Source organism: Cryptomeria japonica, chromosome 3, assembly GCF_030272615.1.
Source record: "Cryptomeria japonica chromosome 3, Sugi_1.0, whole genome shotgun sequence".
In the NCBI taxonomy this organism is placed as follows: Eukaryota; Viridiplantae; Streptophyta; class Pinopsida; order Cupressales; family Cupressaceae; genus Cryptomeria; species Cryptomeria japonica.
Window position 1 is genome coordinate 743,223,616 of NC_081407.1, and position 16,672 is coordinate 743,240,287.

Genomic DNA, 16,672 nt, shown 5'->3' on the forward strand with positions numbered 1-16,672 from the left:
AATTTTCCTCAATCTAGCCATCTTCATTCTCCTGAAAGGAAAAGCTTCATTAAGGCAAACTTAAGGTTTCAGGTAGACAACTAACGACCTCCCAAAACTAGGCTAGACTCAGCTTGAAAGAAACCCTAATATGAGCTTTCAGAGATAAACCCTAATCTAGGCAGCCCAGGCAACCACTCACTCACTCAAATCCTAGCAAGCAGAGAGAAAACCTAACTAAGGGAAAGCAAAAACCCGAGAAAAAGAGGGGGTCCCCATTCTAATAGGGTGATGTGTGAAATGGTCACAACAGAACTCCGTGCGGTGGAAACCACCGCACAAACCACCGCCACAACAACATAAATAAGACGCAACCCGCTCAAACCAACGCACACGCAACCCTTCACACAGACACGTAGCCGTACAAACCAACACACACAAAGCCACACACATGCACAACCCGTGCTAAGCCATTAACACATAGCCATAGGCCTTCGGCCTGAAGAGAAAGGCGACGGTCCCGTGGAAGAAGGGATTCGTGGCATATCCGCCGTGGCAGAAAGGGGCCGTTGCAGCCATGTGGGTACGCAACCATTGCCACAGGGAAGGGGAAGTGGTGTAACGGTTCCATGGTTAGCCATATTTCAGTTGGCACGTTAAGGAGAGGCAAACTATAGGGAATGCATTCAGCTGGCAAACGCCATTGGCGAGCAAAGTTGCAAACAAACATGGACAAGACCGCGAGGGTTTTACCATCAGGAGTTTGAGTTGCAGGAGGCACGGATACAAGCACCAGAGCCAACAAACAGAAATACAGGTCAAAGATAGCCATAGCCACAGCCACAAGAAAGGTCACCGCCAACACTATTGTGTTGGAGGGTGTGAATGGAGCCGAGTGCCGCAAGTGGTGGTAGGAGAATGCTGCCGATTGTTAAGTTCTTTCAAAATTCTGTGATCAAAATAGAAGAAATGGAGATATGATCTGAAAGTTGTATTTTTATCTGCTATAGTGTGATTTTAAAGATGCACCACACTTATCAATTTCGGTGTGTGCATCCTCCTCAATGTAAGTATGTTATATAAGTGGATGAGGGGTTACGTAGTGAAGAGATGTGTCTTCCCACGTGGGAAGACACATCTCTTCCCTATGTACCTCTCACCACAACACATAAACTAATCATTGTTTACTTACCCGATCGGAAAGAGTGCGACTTGTTTGAGAATCGCTTTACCACTCGATACCATGAACGGTGTAACCGTTGGTCAAATTTGATAAGTGAACTTTGGTTTTATTTATCATTTGTTAACGTATATATTACAGTTTAACATATTAGTATATGTAATCAAATTAATATATATCGGAAGCATGAAATAGCACGACCGATGTTACAAAATTAACACTGCCTCTTAACTAGGGAGGACACATTTCATGTTAGAGAAAACATCACAATTCATCCATTGATTGTGAAGAGAAGAGATATCACACCATAGTGATATTCAGAGATATGGTTCAACAATGAATATCAAGTCTCATGATACTCACCATAACTCATAGTTATCAGTATGTGCACTGGCATCAAGTCACATGATGCCTACCATACTGATAATGATTTCATGGCATGTCCAAGAATATTATGTTCATAATATTCACCATGAAGATCTCTATCATAATTATGGTTTATTTAATGATATCAACCAACAGATTTCTACCGTAATGTCTCAAAGATATATATACTATCATGACATGTCCACAGATATCAAGTCACATGATATCCATCAAGATAGTTAAATTGATAATTGTAAAATGATCACCAAAACAAGTGTTCATTATTGAAAAGTCGTCACCCTTCAATAATGTTCACAGAAGGCCCATGTAGTCATGGAGTCACACACATGACAAATAAAAGAGTTTACACACTAAACATCTTTAAATATATTAGTATATTAGAATAAATGAGACTCTATCTCAAAATTAAATAACATTTTCAACAATACCAAGTTTATCTCTAAAGTGTTCAATCTTGATCCTGGAGAGAGGTTTGGTAAGAATGTCTGCAATCTGATCACCTGTACTAATATAATTTAGTCGGATCACATTCCTTTGCACCATATCTCGAACATAGTGATAAGGAATCTCAATGTGTTTAGACCTATCATGAAATACAGGATTCATTGAAAGCTTGATGCAACTCTGATTGTCACAGTAGATGACAATAGGATTTAAGGGCTGACCAAACAGTCCTACAAGCAATTTCCGGAGCCATACAACTTCTCTTGCTCCCATGGAGGCTGCAATGTATTCAGCTTCTGTAGAACTCTGAACAACTGAAGATTGTTTTCTACATATCCATGAGATCATTCCTGATCCTAAACTGAAGCAACATCCTGATGTGCTTTTCCTGTCAACTATGCTTCCAGCCCAATCAGAATCAGTGAATCCATGTAGGTCAAGTTCTACATGTTCATATTTCAAACCAAAACCAATAGTTCCTCGAAGATATCTCAGAATATGCTTTGCAGCAACAACATTTAGGTCTTATGCACTACTTTCTAGGACTAGAAAGTGTGGCAAAGACCCAATGAGATTATTCTAAGTCAAGGAAAATACAACATAGATATCTTGAAGAGATTTGGGATGTTGGATTGCAAATCTATGTCTACACCGATGGAAGCAAATTTGAAGAAATTGAGCAATTTTGTAGCTAGTTCAGATCTGGTAGATCCCACCATGTATAGGCAGTTGATTGGATCATTGATGTATCTAGTCAATGCTAGACTAGACATTTTCTATGCAGTGAGTGCCCTCAGTTCATGTGTGAACCAAGGCAAATTCATCTAGTTGCAGCTAAGCATATCTTGAGATACTTGTGTGGCATAGTTCGATATGGTTTGAGATATTCTTCCAGTATAGATCTAAAGCTACAAGGCTACTCAGATTCTGATTGGGTCGGGAGTGTAGCTGACAGAAAGAGCACTTCTGGATGTTGCTTTAGCTTGGGATCTGTAATGATTTCTTGGTGCAGAAGGAAGCAATCTTCAGTGGCACTAAGCACAATAGAGGCAGAATATATTGCAGCATGTGTAGCAGTGTGGCTTCGACAGCTCCTTGCAGGATTGTTTGGACAATCATTGGAGCCAACTGTTATTCATTGTGACAATCAAATCTGTGTGAAGCTATCTGTCAATCCAGTGTTCCATGACAAAACAAAACATGTTGAGATCAAATACCATTACATCAGAAATATGGTATTGAGGAAAGCTATTTAGGTGAGATATATTTGCACTAATGAACAGACGACTGATACTCTCACCAAGCCTCTCTCCAAAGTGAAGTTTGTGCATTTTTGAGACAAGCTTGGAGTTGTGGAGAATGAAGCCCTTGCTAAGAGGGAGACTCAACATCAGTGATCTTTTTGTGATTTGCTATAATGCATTTTTCTCTGTGACAAAGAAATCTGAGGTGAGAGCCCTTGTCCATCTTTGAGACGGAGATGCGGTTCTTTCCACCTTCTGGGAGTAGCTATGGTGGATGTCATGTTGAGTGATTCCATGACAACATCACGTTGAGAGACTCCATGATGAATCCTTTGCACTTGTGTTCTTTCCACTGGAGTAGTCATGATGGACGTCATGTTGAGTGACTCCATGACGACATCACATTGAGTGACTTCGTGATGAGCACTTGTGCACATATTCTCTTCCACACATGGGAGTAGCCATGGTGGACATCACGTTGAGTGACTCCGTGATGATCTCTTTTCCACAAATGGGAGTAGCCATTGTGGATGTCATGTTGAGAGACTCCTTGACATGTATATATGGAAAGATACCTCCCTAGCTAAGAGGGAGTGTTGATGTTATAGCAGCAGGAGATATCTTTCCCCTAACTGCTGTATTAGTTATTATAATTATTTTATTAATTCCTAGTTATCTCTATTATTAATTCTCCAACTGTGTTAGTATCACTTTGTTTTAATCGCTGTCTTATAGCATACGATTTCTTTATATACTAACTGATTGTTAAGTATTCATCATTTCCATGTGATTAAGTTAATACTCCTATCGGGTTGTTAAGTCAATCTCCTATCGGGTTGTTAAGTCAATCGCAACCCTTTGTCTATGGTCATGTTTTTCCGACTGAAAGTCATGTCATTTCATTTGACATTGATTTGTATTTATATCCCTTGATTGGGGTTATTGGAGAATACCGAGCGATGCGGGGAACATATATCAGTGCGTATAAACATATATCAGTGCATATAATATATTGCTGTGCGTGGGATATCTCTGGGGATTATATGGTGCGTAGATTATCCCTGTGAATTCTACACTACATTCAATCAATCATATTTTTGAAAACCAGCAATTGAGGGATAAATTGACATCTTCAGATTAATCAATCTCTTTAGAAAACTAAACTTATTGGATCAGAATTGATACATATCATTTAAATATTACTCTGTACTTCTGCAAATTTAATTCTGATCCAAAAATTTAACAATATAAATATTTAATGATGAACAAATAGCAAATGGGAATTGAATGTTTGAAGGATTCATTGTATTGCAATGTATTTTTCAAAAATATGGTTACCATGCTGGATATTTGTGTGAATTTGCTAATATTCTATAGGTTTGTTTGGCACAAGGGGTAACTGTTATTGCTGTACCACTTCTGTGATCCAAGCCATCCTTAATAGGAAATTGTTAATATTATAATTTTGGTGGGTTTATTAACCGAGATAGCTAGCCTTCTTCTATGTGAAAATTCATTAAGAAATAATAATATTAGACTTAAACTTGCATGAGGTTATTAATGATTTAAGGCAAACTTTTTTCAATTTGCATTAGTTACAATCAGAGTAGCTGGAAACTCCTTTGTCCCTCCCTGGGAACGCGTATCCCCGTATCCGTTCCCATATCTGAAACAAATACGTATCTGATATAGCCCGGATACACTTTGAATACCATACCCACATGTGCCCAAAAAACCTTGATTTCCAACCATGCTAGATACTATGTGATTTGATTTTTAAAAAAATTGATTGAAATCTTCCTAAATTTATTTAAAAAAAAAAAAAATTGGTATAAACAAAATCTACACCCAATGAGAAAGACAAATGAAATGTTTTTCTATTTGAGTGACCCATTTTTTGGGTTATCTTCTATGTTACTCGGGGACGCGTCCCCGGTATTTTTTTCAGCCGTCCCCGTCCCAGGGACAGGGGACTCCTAGGGGATGTCCCCATAAATTCTGCATATAGACAATGAATTCTTTAAGCAAATTGACTTTGACTCTCAATTTAACACAAATTTGCCATAAGAACTCTACTAGTTCTTATATGTTAAGGTTCTATAATGGATATGTGCATGTTTTATCCATGTTTTCATATGAATATTTAAAATTTCCCTATATATTTTAATTTTCCCTACTTTTATATAGTCGTCCCCTTTGCCGTCCCCTTTGCCATCCCTAAAATTGGCAAAAAAAATCACCGTCCCGGAAACGCGTACCCCCGTCCCCTGCCGTTCCCGTCCCGGAAACTTGGGGTAATATAGGTTATCTTCCAATGCAACTCTACTATTTTTGCATATTTTAAAATGTTAAATCAACTTATCATTATTTATGTAGCAATTATGTGTCTATATTACTTTTGAAGTAATGAAAAAATCTCCTTGAATAACTGAGCAAATTGTGTTACATATGTGTATGTGTTTTTTTATGAATGACGTATCCAGCCATATCCATATTGGGGGTCTTAAAAAATGGCTGTATCCGTACCCGATACCGTTTCCGTATTTGTATCCGTATCCATGTCCATGCAACTTTGGTTACAATTGATCTCTCCTTTTTCTTCCTTTTTATATTTTTGTATTTTGGAATTAGTATGTGTTTATTCAAGCATATTTTTATTGTTACCTTTAATTTGAACTGCAATATCCATATTTATGGATGAGGAAATTGTGAATGGAAATTAAAAGGTTTATTGTGTTCCAGCAGGCTTCAGAAAAATATAGTTTACATGCAGCAAAGTCATGCAAAAAATGCTAGTATGCTATATGTTTTATTTGGTTTGCACATGCCATAATTTATAGTATGTGCATTGCATTTAGGAGCAGATCTAATGAAAGCATTTTAAGAGTAACTTAAAGGATGATGTTTGTTTGATATAGATTGTATCAGATCTAACCCTAGTACTTCAAACTTAATAGAAATAGTATCAGAATATCTGCCTAAAATCCAGTTGCCTCTTTTTAAGGAAAAAAAATATTCATGGATTTATAGATCACTGGAAGGGCAGGGCTTGCCCCAAATTTATTTTCAATATTTCTTAATGCATGTCAATGTGGTGGAATTAAATGCTGAAAATGATTATAGCTGTATTGAGATCATAATTTATATTTTTTCAAGTGTTTCTTGGTGATTATAATCATTTAGTTTTCTTCTACCAACTTTTTTAAGGTCTAGTGTAGTCGATAAATGTCATTTTCAAGAGAAGTGTATTATTTAGCTTTATATTATTGTCAACGAACATTGAATACTATGTATAATGAACATTTGTTACCTTGCAGATGTTAAGAATGTAATACAAGCTATTGATATGAACTTGGAATTGTTGAAGTTCACAGAAAGCAATGAATGTGAAATTGCGTTAAATAGTCTTGGCCAAATTGGCCTGGGTGAGTTTTCAATGGGGCTCTTTACTAGACTTTAAGGTTCCATTTTCTTCTTTTTGAATATTCAAATGATATGTTATCAATACTTGCAGTGGCCATCTGCTATATGGTGTAAATATGATTTTTTTGTGGTACAAGTTCCTCCTGCCTATCATCTTCTTGCAAATGTTGGACAAGTATGCTATGTAGTGAAACCTGTTTCATATAGTTATAGACAACGATTTGGTTCATTTCAATCTATTTACTAGTGGATTTTAATGAACTTGTATTACAGTTGCTACGAATTATTATAGTGATCATGGTAATTAGTTGCTTACTAACATTTACTGAGTAAATCTATCATTTGATGTGGTTATTAGTGTAATTAAACATTTAATTTGCATACATGGGGTTTATTAAAAATGTATTCTGCATGGAGGCTACAATTCCAACTAGTGGTAGTCAGTTAGGAAAGTTATAGCACACTTAACAAAACATACAATAATTTGTATTTACTATTTATCTTTAGTTCAAAGAAGTTTAACTGAAAATAGAAAGAAAACAATCAACACAGATTTATCTGTTAGCATTTTTTAATGCTATTGGTTAGCTAATGCTTTTTTTCTTTTTGTATGTTATCTTATATATTTCGTGATTTAGTGAAGATTGTTTTTAGCTTGGTAGATGAGCCCCCCTTGTACATAAAAAAGGGCTGGACAAATATGAAGAATGAAAAATAAAATATTGTACGATAAATGGCACAACCAGAAGCCAACCTAAGTTACAAAAGTTTTTTAATATACATATCAGCTGTCATTTTTTTTGCTAGTTTTTCTTTGTTTTTTTCATTCAAAGAGCCCACGCTAACTTTTTTCTTTGAGTTTTGAGCCAGAAATATCAGAGAAGATAGGAAGCATTCCATTCCCTTGGTGACTAATTTAAAAGCCCTATAAAAATCAGCATGTAGGACTACATCCAAAACTACAATGCCTCCGAAACCTTGAACAGTACCTCTAACCTAAGTCACAGGATACGGCGATTTTCATGGATGAGGTTCGAATTTAATCGAATTTCAAACTTCTATAAAAAAAATCGAATTTAATCGAATTTCCTCTATAAAGCACTGCTATCCGCCTCTAAACACAACTCAGGTGGTCGCGGGTATTCTTTGTATATGCTTTGTATCTATTGGGTCATGGGTGTCTGCAACTGCTGGGTCGCCCACGGATTTTCTCCAACAAGGGTCGCTATTCTGATAATTTATTAGAAGTATACATATATTTAAAAATAAACAAAATTATAGAAGGCGAATTTTATCCGAATTTTTTTTTGAATTTTTCCCTTGTCGAATTTCATCCGAATTTCATGGCTGTCGAATTTGAATTCGAATTCGAACCTTGTGACTTAGCCTCTAACAACCAACTGCGTGAAAGAAACTATAAACACTAAACACCTTGCAGCCTGTTGATGACTTTTTTGAATTCATTTAATAATATATGCTTCTCTTTTTCTGTTTCTTTTCCAAAATTTTGAGTCCAGGCACTATACAAATCCAATCATAAGGTTATAAGTCTCAGCCTTACATACACTATACCCAATCACCAAAGCCATATAAACCAAAACATTGAAGGAAAACACTAACCATGAAACAGGAAATCTCAGACAACAAATTATCATAAGATTTACCTTTGGTAACCATAGTTGTTCATATATTTTAGAGGTTGCCAAGTAACTCACCCATTTACTCATGGATGAGTTTCTCAAGTTGCAGGTCAGAATTTGCAGTGAGTAATTGTGAGTCTGGTGAAAATTCCCCTAGCAGTGAGTTTAGGCCAAGCTGCTGAGTCCAAGCGAAAGGATCTTTTGAGATTTTCCAAGTTGCAAGTTTAAAACTATGGTGTTTACATTTTCTACCTGAAAAGGTATGTTTATTTGAAAGAATACTGAGGGAGCATCATGTGATGTCTTGTGTTGGGAAATTTAGAACGGGAACAGGGGTAGGACAGGAACCCCAAGAAATCAGAAATGTATAATAAATTTCATCCACAATTTCTTAAAGCACAATTTTCTCGCTTTATATCAAATCAAAAATAATATTGAATCTCTTTTTTGCTTTGCATCATACTAAAGCTTACAATAAAAAGCTATGAAGTTCTATGTCTTGTTATCTCGCAAAATCTTTTCTCTCTATGACTAGAATTATCTAATCATTATTCTTAGTTTTACAACAATGAACTAATACTTTAAACATATCATTTCTTTTAGACAAAAAATTTAAAAAACAATACTATATTTAACTTCCTATTTGTATCCTTTTAACTTTTTTAACTGTTTCTTCAACTCGGTTTTTTAACAATCATTAAATAAGGATTGTTGCTTTTGAACTTTCTACTCTTTTCTAGTAGTTATAATCAATCGTTCCTTACATTTTTAGCATTTTGGTCAATCGTTTTGTCTGTCCTTGTAGTAACCTTAACTTTGTTTCATATCTTTTCCTACTTTCTTTCCCTTGATGTCAAATCCCTATGTTTGCAAATTTGTCTTCAAACTTGAGTATGTTATCTTCCTTAATCTTTTTGTCATGATGTTTTCTTATTGGTCTTCTATCCTTCAAAACTTAATTTTAATTTTCTTGTCTTGTACTAACTCTCTTACATATTGGTGCTTCAGTTTTATGTTTTTGTCCTTGCATGAAATATTCGATTCTTAATTAATTATATTGCTCCATCATTGTTACAATATATTATTGTAGAATTTCTTTGTTTTTCTCTTAGATCATTCAGATCTCTTCTAAGCCAACTTACTTGAGTACATGCTACTATTAATGCAGCATACTTTGCTTTTGTGCTGGATACTGCAAGTGTATTATGCTTATTTCAAGTGCATGTAATAAATCCATCTCCGAATGTAAAATAATGTCCTGATGTGTTCTTTCTTTCAATGATACTGTCACTCTTGTACTTGTCTTGGTATCCATTTAGTTCTGATCACTTTTTTATTACAAGCTCCCAAGTTTCTTTCTTTCAATAGTATAGACCCATTCTTACTTCTCATATATCCATTTGCTAAAAACCATGTATTAATTCTTCAATACCATGCTCTTGGTGCTTGTTTACAACCATTGAGTGCTTTCTTCAACATATAAAAATATTCTTGCCTTCTTCAAATCACTGTGGCTGTTCCATGAATGCTTCCTCTCCAATGTATCCATTAAAAGGTTCACAGTCACACATCAAATCTAACTGGTGTACTTTACTTTCTTTCTGTGTTGCTAATGGTAATGCTAATAACTTCACATTCTTCCTATGTTGCTAATAATAATATCAATCTTTTAATGTAATGTCTTGCAGTAGGTGCATAGGTCTCATCAAAATCTACCTAGCTTTCAGCATAGCTTTTTGCAACCAATCTAGTTTTCTATGTTTCAATGGTAACATCACCTCCCAAGTTTTGTTTCTTTCATTAGTATTACTCTTCTTCCATTCTGTTAGTCCTTTCTTTTTTTTCAACTCCTTCAAACTTAGTAGGTTCTATCTCAATATTTGAATAAAATGCATAATTAACCAAGTGATAATCTTCATTGTTTTCTCTAACTTGACTTCTTTGTAATCTTATTTCAAAATTATAACCCAACATTAGATTTGGAGGATGAGTTTGAATTAAACTCTTGCTTTGTGTAGACCTTGAACTTCTAGGTTTTTATTTTTGATCCGAACTTATTCCTTGAATTGTTTATTTTATTTCTTCAAATAATCTTCGTAGACTTCTCTTTCAGCAAGTATAACATCTGTTGAAATAATGCTCTTCCTACCTTGAAGAGAATAAAACTTGTAGGCTTTTCTTTTTGTATTATAACTTGTAAATATGTATCCACTTGGGTGTAAGAGATCTCAAGATGTTCTTAACAACTAAGCTATCATTCACTGCCATAATCTCCAACTTTTTCACTATGTTTTTTTCTTAAATTCTCACAACTCATCCTTAGCATTTGAAGCTTTCCAACCCTTTTGTTATGAACTTTCTAAAGCTTCCCATGCTTCCTTTGATGTCTTGTAACTTGCGGTTCATAGATAATTACTCACATCTATAGCACTTTGAAGGTAGAAAAATGCTTCAGCATCCTTTTTCTTATTTTCTTTCTTGTCTATATTATCTTTTGCATTTGATGTATTCCAATGTAGAGGTTCAACCTACCCACTTGCTAATATATTTCATGCTTTCTATATAAAACGTTTTTATATTGATTTTTCCAAAAATAAAAAGTTCTCACTTTTAAATTGTAGAATTAAAGTTGTACAATTGGTAGCTGCCATTATAGCAACCAAAACAGAACTGATATTTTCTCTCGAAGTGTCTTGATCATGGACTTTGGTGGAGGGGCTTCAAATATGAACCTTTCCAATGTAGTTCTCACTTGCATTGATAATTTTGCATGGAATAGGATAACAACAGCCTCAAGAATTTAGAAACGTAAAATAAATTTCACCCTCATGATTGTAATATCAGTCAAAAAATTTTGGAAAGTTTTTCTTTCTTTATTTTTAATCAAAAATAATATCTAGTCTCCTACTTTGTTTCAACATCATATTGATCTCACAATAAAAAAAATGAACTTTCCTCTCCTTCTTACTCTCAATAAATCTTTCCGCTCTATGCTTTACAATGATCTATCATCCTTCTTATAACAATAAAATAATATTCTAAACCATAGGTGGCATAATCAATGAGTGCTTTTCATTTTTTTGGTCGCGAGTAACTTGTTGAAAAACTCACAAGGTTTTGTTTGGCGAGTACTCGCTGATTATTTCATTCAAAAAAACTTACTAAGCCCACAAGAAAATCTCATTTCACACAAATTTGTCCATTTTTTTGCCTTTTTTTGTTCTTAATTTTTTTCCACCTTTGTCAATATGTTTAAAATTTTTATGAAAATGGTAAGCACTGCGAAGGTTTGTTGGTTGTCATTTGGGCTTGGTGGTAGGGGCTTTCCCCCTTGGCTTTGCTGTGTATTGTGATAGGGGACATGCTAAGGTATTACCCTTGGATCCCATGAGGGGGCTACCCATTGACCCTGCTAGAGATTTTGCTCCTTGATCTTATTGGGGGCACTACCCACAAACCCCCATGAAGTTCTGGGATATGGAGCTAAAGCAATTTGACTTGGATGCTTGCTCTTTTAACATGTTACACTTGAGTTCAAAAAATGAGCACACTTAGTTGTTAGCTATCTATTGTATCAAGATTCAGCATGATGATGCGATTTTGTATTCATATTAATCAAATTTAGTAGAAAAAAAATTTATACTCATTTATGGATTCATTGGATACATTTTGTCATTGAATTTGCAAAAAAATGTGTTTTTAAATATATTTATACAATTTTCAAAGTTGCTGAATTTTTTGATGAGTTTATGTGGAGTTTTTCCCAAGTCACAAATTTTGGGCTTGCCAAGTCAAAGTCTGCCAATTATGTTCTAAACATAGCCGGGTTTTAAAACACAAATAAGAATCTTATTTTGAACTTCATATTTTTATCCTTCTATTTTTCACTCTTTGTTGCTGCTCCTGTTTTTAATAATCACTAAATCAGGATTGTTGCTTTTCAATCATTTTTCCTTTTGTAGTAGTTGGAATCGCTTTTGACTATTTTAATCATCATTGACAACAATCCTGGATACTGAATTCAGAATTAGCAGCAAATCTTTTGACTGTCCTTGATAATGCCTTAACACTATTTGACATCAATTTTTACTACACCTTGTCCATCATAGCCATGTGCCAACCCAATCTCCATTGATATTGAGAGCTTTGATCTGATTAGGATTGAAAAGTGATTGTCACAAGGAAAAAGCTATGTTTGAGATTCAAAAGAGATCATCACAAGTCACAAGGAAAACACTATGTTTGGTAATCAAAAGAATTTGTCAAAAGGAGAAAACTATGTTACTAGGGATGTACATGTCTTAGGATTATCCCCTTCTTGTTTTGTCTTGGAAATGCATGAGATGTACTTGTGACAAATCCAATCCGGAGGATGAACCTTGGGTTAACTCAAGTGAACCTCCCAAATAATGCTTTATTTGAAAAAAAATAATCTTACAACCAACTAATTGTATTTAAGATCTATTAGTTTTTTTCTCATATATTTTTTTTTTCTATTAACTATTATGATATTTCCTGTTAATAAATATTAAAGCTAGAAAAATATTAGACCAGTTCAAGGGGGTGACTTCCAATAATTTGGAAATAATATATGAATTCAGTATTTGAAGTTATGATTATTTGGGGGAGACTTATACTCTTTTATAGGCTTCATTATGTAGGGACACGCTCCCTTATCTTAATTAAGATGGCTTAGGGTATGAACTAAAACTAATTTTAAGATTAAGTATGCCACAAGTGCTTCACCTTATTATAAATAGGAAGATAGAATATTAGGAACCTTATGAAAATCCCTAACCAGTCTGAACTGAATTTTTTTTGTTTCCAAGTTGCTGTAATGATGTTCTATGACTGTTTTGCTGAGGGTTTTTGCTTGGGTTTGTTTTCAGTAGTTTGCATAGTGTTTATTCATGATCAAATGACAAAGCAAAATGCAAGAATACAATTGACTGATTTTTAATTTCAGAATTCTGATTTTAAGAACAGCAGGACAATAATTTCAGAATTAAGAATTCCAATCCACTAGGACAGTAGAATTGCATGCCAAGTGTCCAACCCCCAAACTAGGGAAATCTTTATTGAAGAATTTGGTGCAGACTACAATCTAAGAGCACCCAGAAGCTGGAAATGGTTTTAATGAGCTTTATTTGTCTCAACAATAATTACTAAAAACAAATATACTAAAATTGCTAAGAAATGTGCCTGGCCTCCAGGCCAAACTATTGGATTTCCTGAATATTTCACAAAGTATGCTTGATCTAGATCCCAATTGACATCTGTAGCCTGTAGAATGCATCAAACCCATGTAGCAAAGTGTTGACAATGAAGATGACAACAATTTCTAGCTTTCAACTGAATTGTATGGCCCAAATGGAGAAGCCAAAGGGCTGCAAGTGGTACGGCTGGCACAAAAAATGGTATGGCTGCCTTTGGGGGTCTCCAAATCTTCCTAAATCTGCAATACAAAGTCTGAATCTGCTGATAATTATAATATAATATGCTGGTATAACTCTCAATTGAAGCACAAACAATAATCCTGTATGAATTCCCCACAATTATGAACTGGGTGGATATCCGATTCATTGATCCCCAAGGAGTTATCGTTTCATGGAGGCTTGTCTGCTGCTGAAATCCATTTGCAGAGTTCAAATTCCAAATAGCTGATATAAAAAATGAATAATGAATCCCCAAATAATGCTCGATAAGTCACTTTATTTGCCTTTGCCTCCAACCCTAAACCTACCTTTTTAGGGTTTCCATGCTTTATTTTAAAACGCTTTATAATTTTTTATTAAAATACTTTTCAAACTCAACGCCACATTCTAATTTTTCCTCCTCTATTAGAAAAGTTAGATCAAATAAGGGTCTTATTCATCATTAATAAAGTGGCCCCCTTTTAAAACAAACACATATCTATCTAGGGAGGTGTGCCATGGGGTCTTTTATGACACTTTATTACATTATTATAAAGTATATTATAATCACTTAACTCCATTTTAATTAAATATTATAGTCAAAACGTTAATAATTAATTTTATTCAAATTCCAACACCTGGCCTCCCCAACTGAAAACCGAATGCTATCACTTGTCCAAGGATGATGACTGGATGTGGTAGTGCAATTGGCAGTCTTCTCCTAAAAAGTAGGGATACTCCTAGAAATTAGGATACTGTCTCAAATCGATGATAAAGACTCCTAAGCCACTCTACTATGCTCCTCGGCCCTCCAATGGTCAAACACTCAACTGGCAATCTCCTAAAAAATAGGAACTGCCATTTGAGTGTTTGAAATGGTTTACAAAGCCACCTGCAAAGCTCCATGATCCCTGGATGGGTCCCCTAACCACTCTGCTGACCTACAGGAACCCAGATAATAGGCCAACCATGCCTATCTCCTAGAAAGGGGACATTTTCTCAATGCTGAGCAACTGTGGACACTTTTGTATGAATTGTTCATCTTCCCATGTCACATCTTCAATTAGTAAACTCTTCCACTTGATTAGGAATTCAAAGATGGCTCTATTTTGCAATTGTTTGACTTGTTTCTCAATGATTATGCGAATTTATAAAATAAGTTTGCCTTCATCTAACTTAGGGAATTCTAATTGGATTGGAATATTGTATTTATGAGGCTCTTTATGAGTGATTTTGTTGAGGTCCTTGTAATGTGGGCATATTCTCCATGGCGTGTCCTTCTTGTAAGCATAATCATCGGGGATGAATAGGCACTTTTGTTGGGATGAGTGATGCTTCTTGGTATTGATTCCATGGTGCAATCATGGTCTTGGATTGGGGGTAGAACCTTGGGTTCTTGAAATGCCTCTTGATGGTGTTGAATAATCTCTTGAATCTTGATTGATCTTGAGTTTTTATATCTTGAGCTTCTACAAAATGTAGTTGTTTTCTTGTGCTATAAGAACCTTTCTTAAATTATTTATCTATGCTATGAGAGCTAATAATTTGACATAATTTGACTTGGTGATGGTTGTATCCCTATAAGAATAATTCTTGAAAATAAAGGACATTGTTCTCAATTGTCTAATCCATTGCACTCCTAAAACTACATTTGATTCTGTAATGTCCCCACTTTGAAATAGAATTTAATGGTGAATAATAATAATAATAAAATTAAAATTCAAATGAATAAAAAATAAAATAAATAAAATAAAATTAAAATTCAAATGAATAAAAAATAAAATAAATAAAATAAAATTCAAATTCAAATGAATAAAAAATAAAATAAATAAAATTAAATTAAAATAGAAAATAATATAATGAATTTAATTAAGTTAATGAATGGCCAAAAGACATGAATGAAAAGTTGTGACTCCCTCAAACATGAGATATAAAAGGGAGAAGAGAGCCTCATTTGAGGGGGATGGTTTGGGGGAATCACAAATGCAGATCTGATTTAAATAAGAAGTGTCCCTTTCAAAGGGCAGAAATAATGAAGAGTTGCACTCTTTCAAAGGGTGCTAATGGTGAAAGGGTGTGTCTCTTGCCAAAGGGCATACATTATGAAGAGGCATGATCTCTACCTCACATTGAGAGATATAAAGGAAAGGAATCAAAAGTCTCCAATGACAGCACCATTGATTAGATCAGATCAGAACTGTTATTAAGTTACAGGCAGTAACATCCTTGTTCTTGGTGGTATGCATGGGGATGTGCTTAATATGTATGTTTAATATATGATGCCTGATAATGTTCTTATGCAGTATTTATTAGTAATATTAATATAGACTGCAATATGTGAGACAGTGTTAATATGCCTTTCTATCACCAACGGTTCATATGACGATTAAGTAAATTATATGATGGAGTCTGTAATACCTTTCAATCTCACTATCCACAAATGGAGGGTGAATACAAGGAAGCAAGAGCACTAGGCTCCGGCAGCTACGCCAACCCTGAGTGTGGGCGAAGAGGGCAAGTTGATGAGGTCCTTGGTGCTCTTGGGATTGTTGGAGAGGGATAGAGTCGAGGCACCTTGTGTGATTCTCCTTGAGCTCCATATGAGGACAGGTGTAAAGAGAGAAAGGGTTGTTGAATCCTTCATATACACCTTGCAATATATTAAGAATAACGAATATATGTTCTATCATGACATAATAGAAATGTTGTCTAATTTGTTGTGCAGGTCCCAAACCAAGCTTTAGTTGACATTAGTGTCCTTCTATTGTTCTCTCTATGTACTAAAATTGTGATTCTAGGACAGAATATAAGAGGGACCCATTAGGGGACATTACAGATTCTCCAATTAGGATAGCAAATATTTTTAAATCTATGTGGCAATCTCCTATTGAGAGTTTATATGATGGCATTTACCATTGCAAGAGAGTTGTTTCTCATTAGCATTATGACGTAGAAGTTAGA

At 34.8% G+C, this 16,672-nt stretch overlaps 1 protein-coding gene across 4 annotated transcripts in view; it reads left to right on the plus strand.

The window, feature by feature from the left end:
- LOC131042307 (uncharacterized) overlaps window positions 1–16,672 on the plus strand; it is a 189,266-nt gene that overhangs the window by 143,699 nt on the left and 28,895 nt on the right. For all 4 annotated transcript variants that reach the window (XM_059218561.1, XM_057975653.2, XM_057975652.2 and 1 more), the window contains one exon: window positions 6,552–6,659. In XM_059218561.1, coding sequence (XP_059074544.1) covers window positions 6,552–6,659 — 108 coding nt within the window. The remainder of the gene's footprint in view (window positions 1–6,551; window positions 6,660–16,672) is intronic.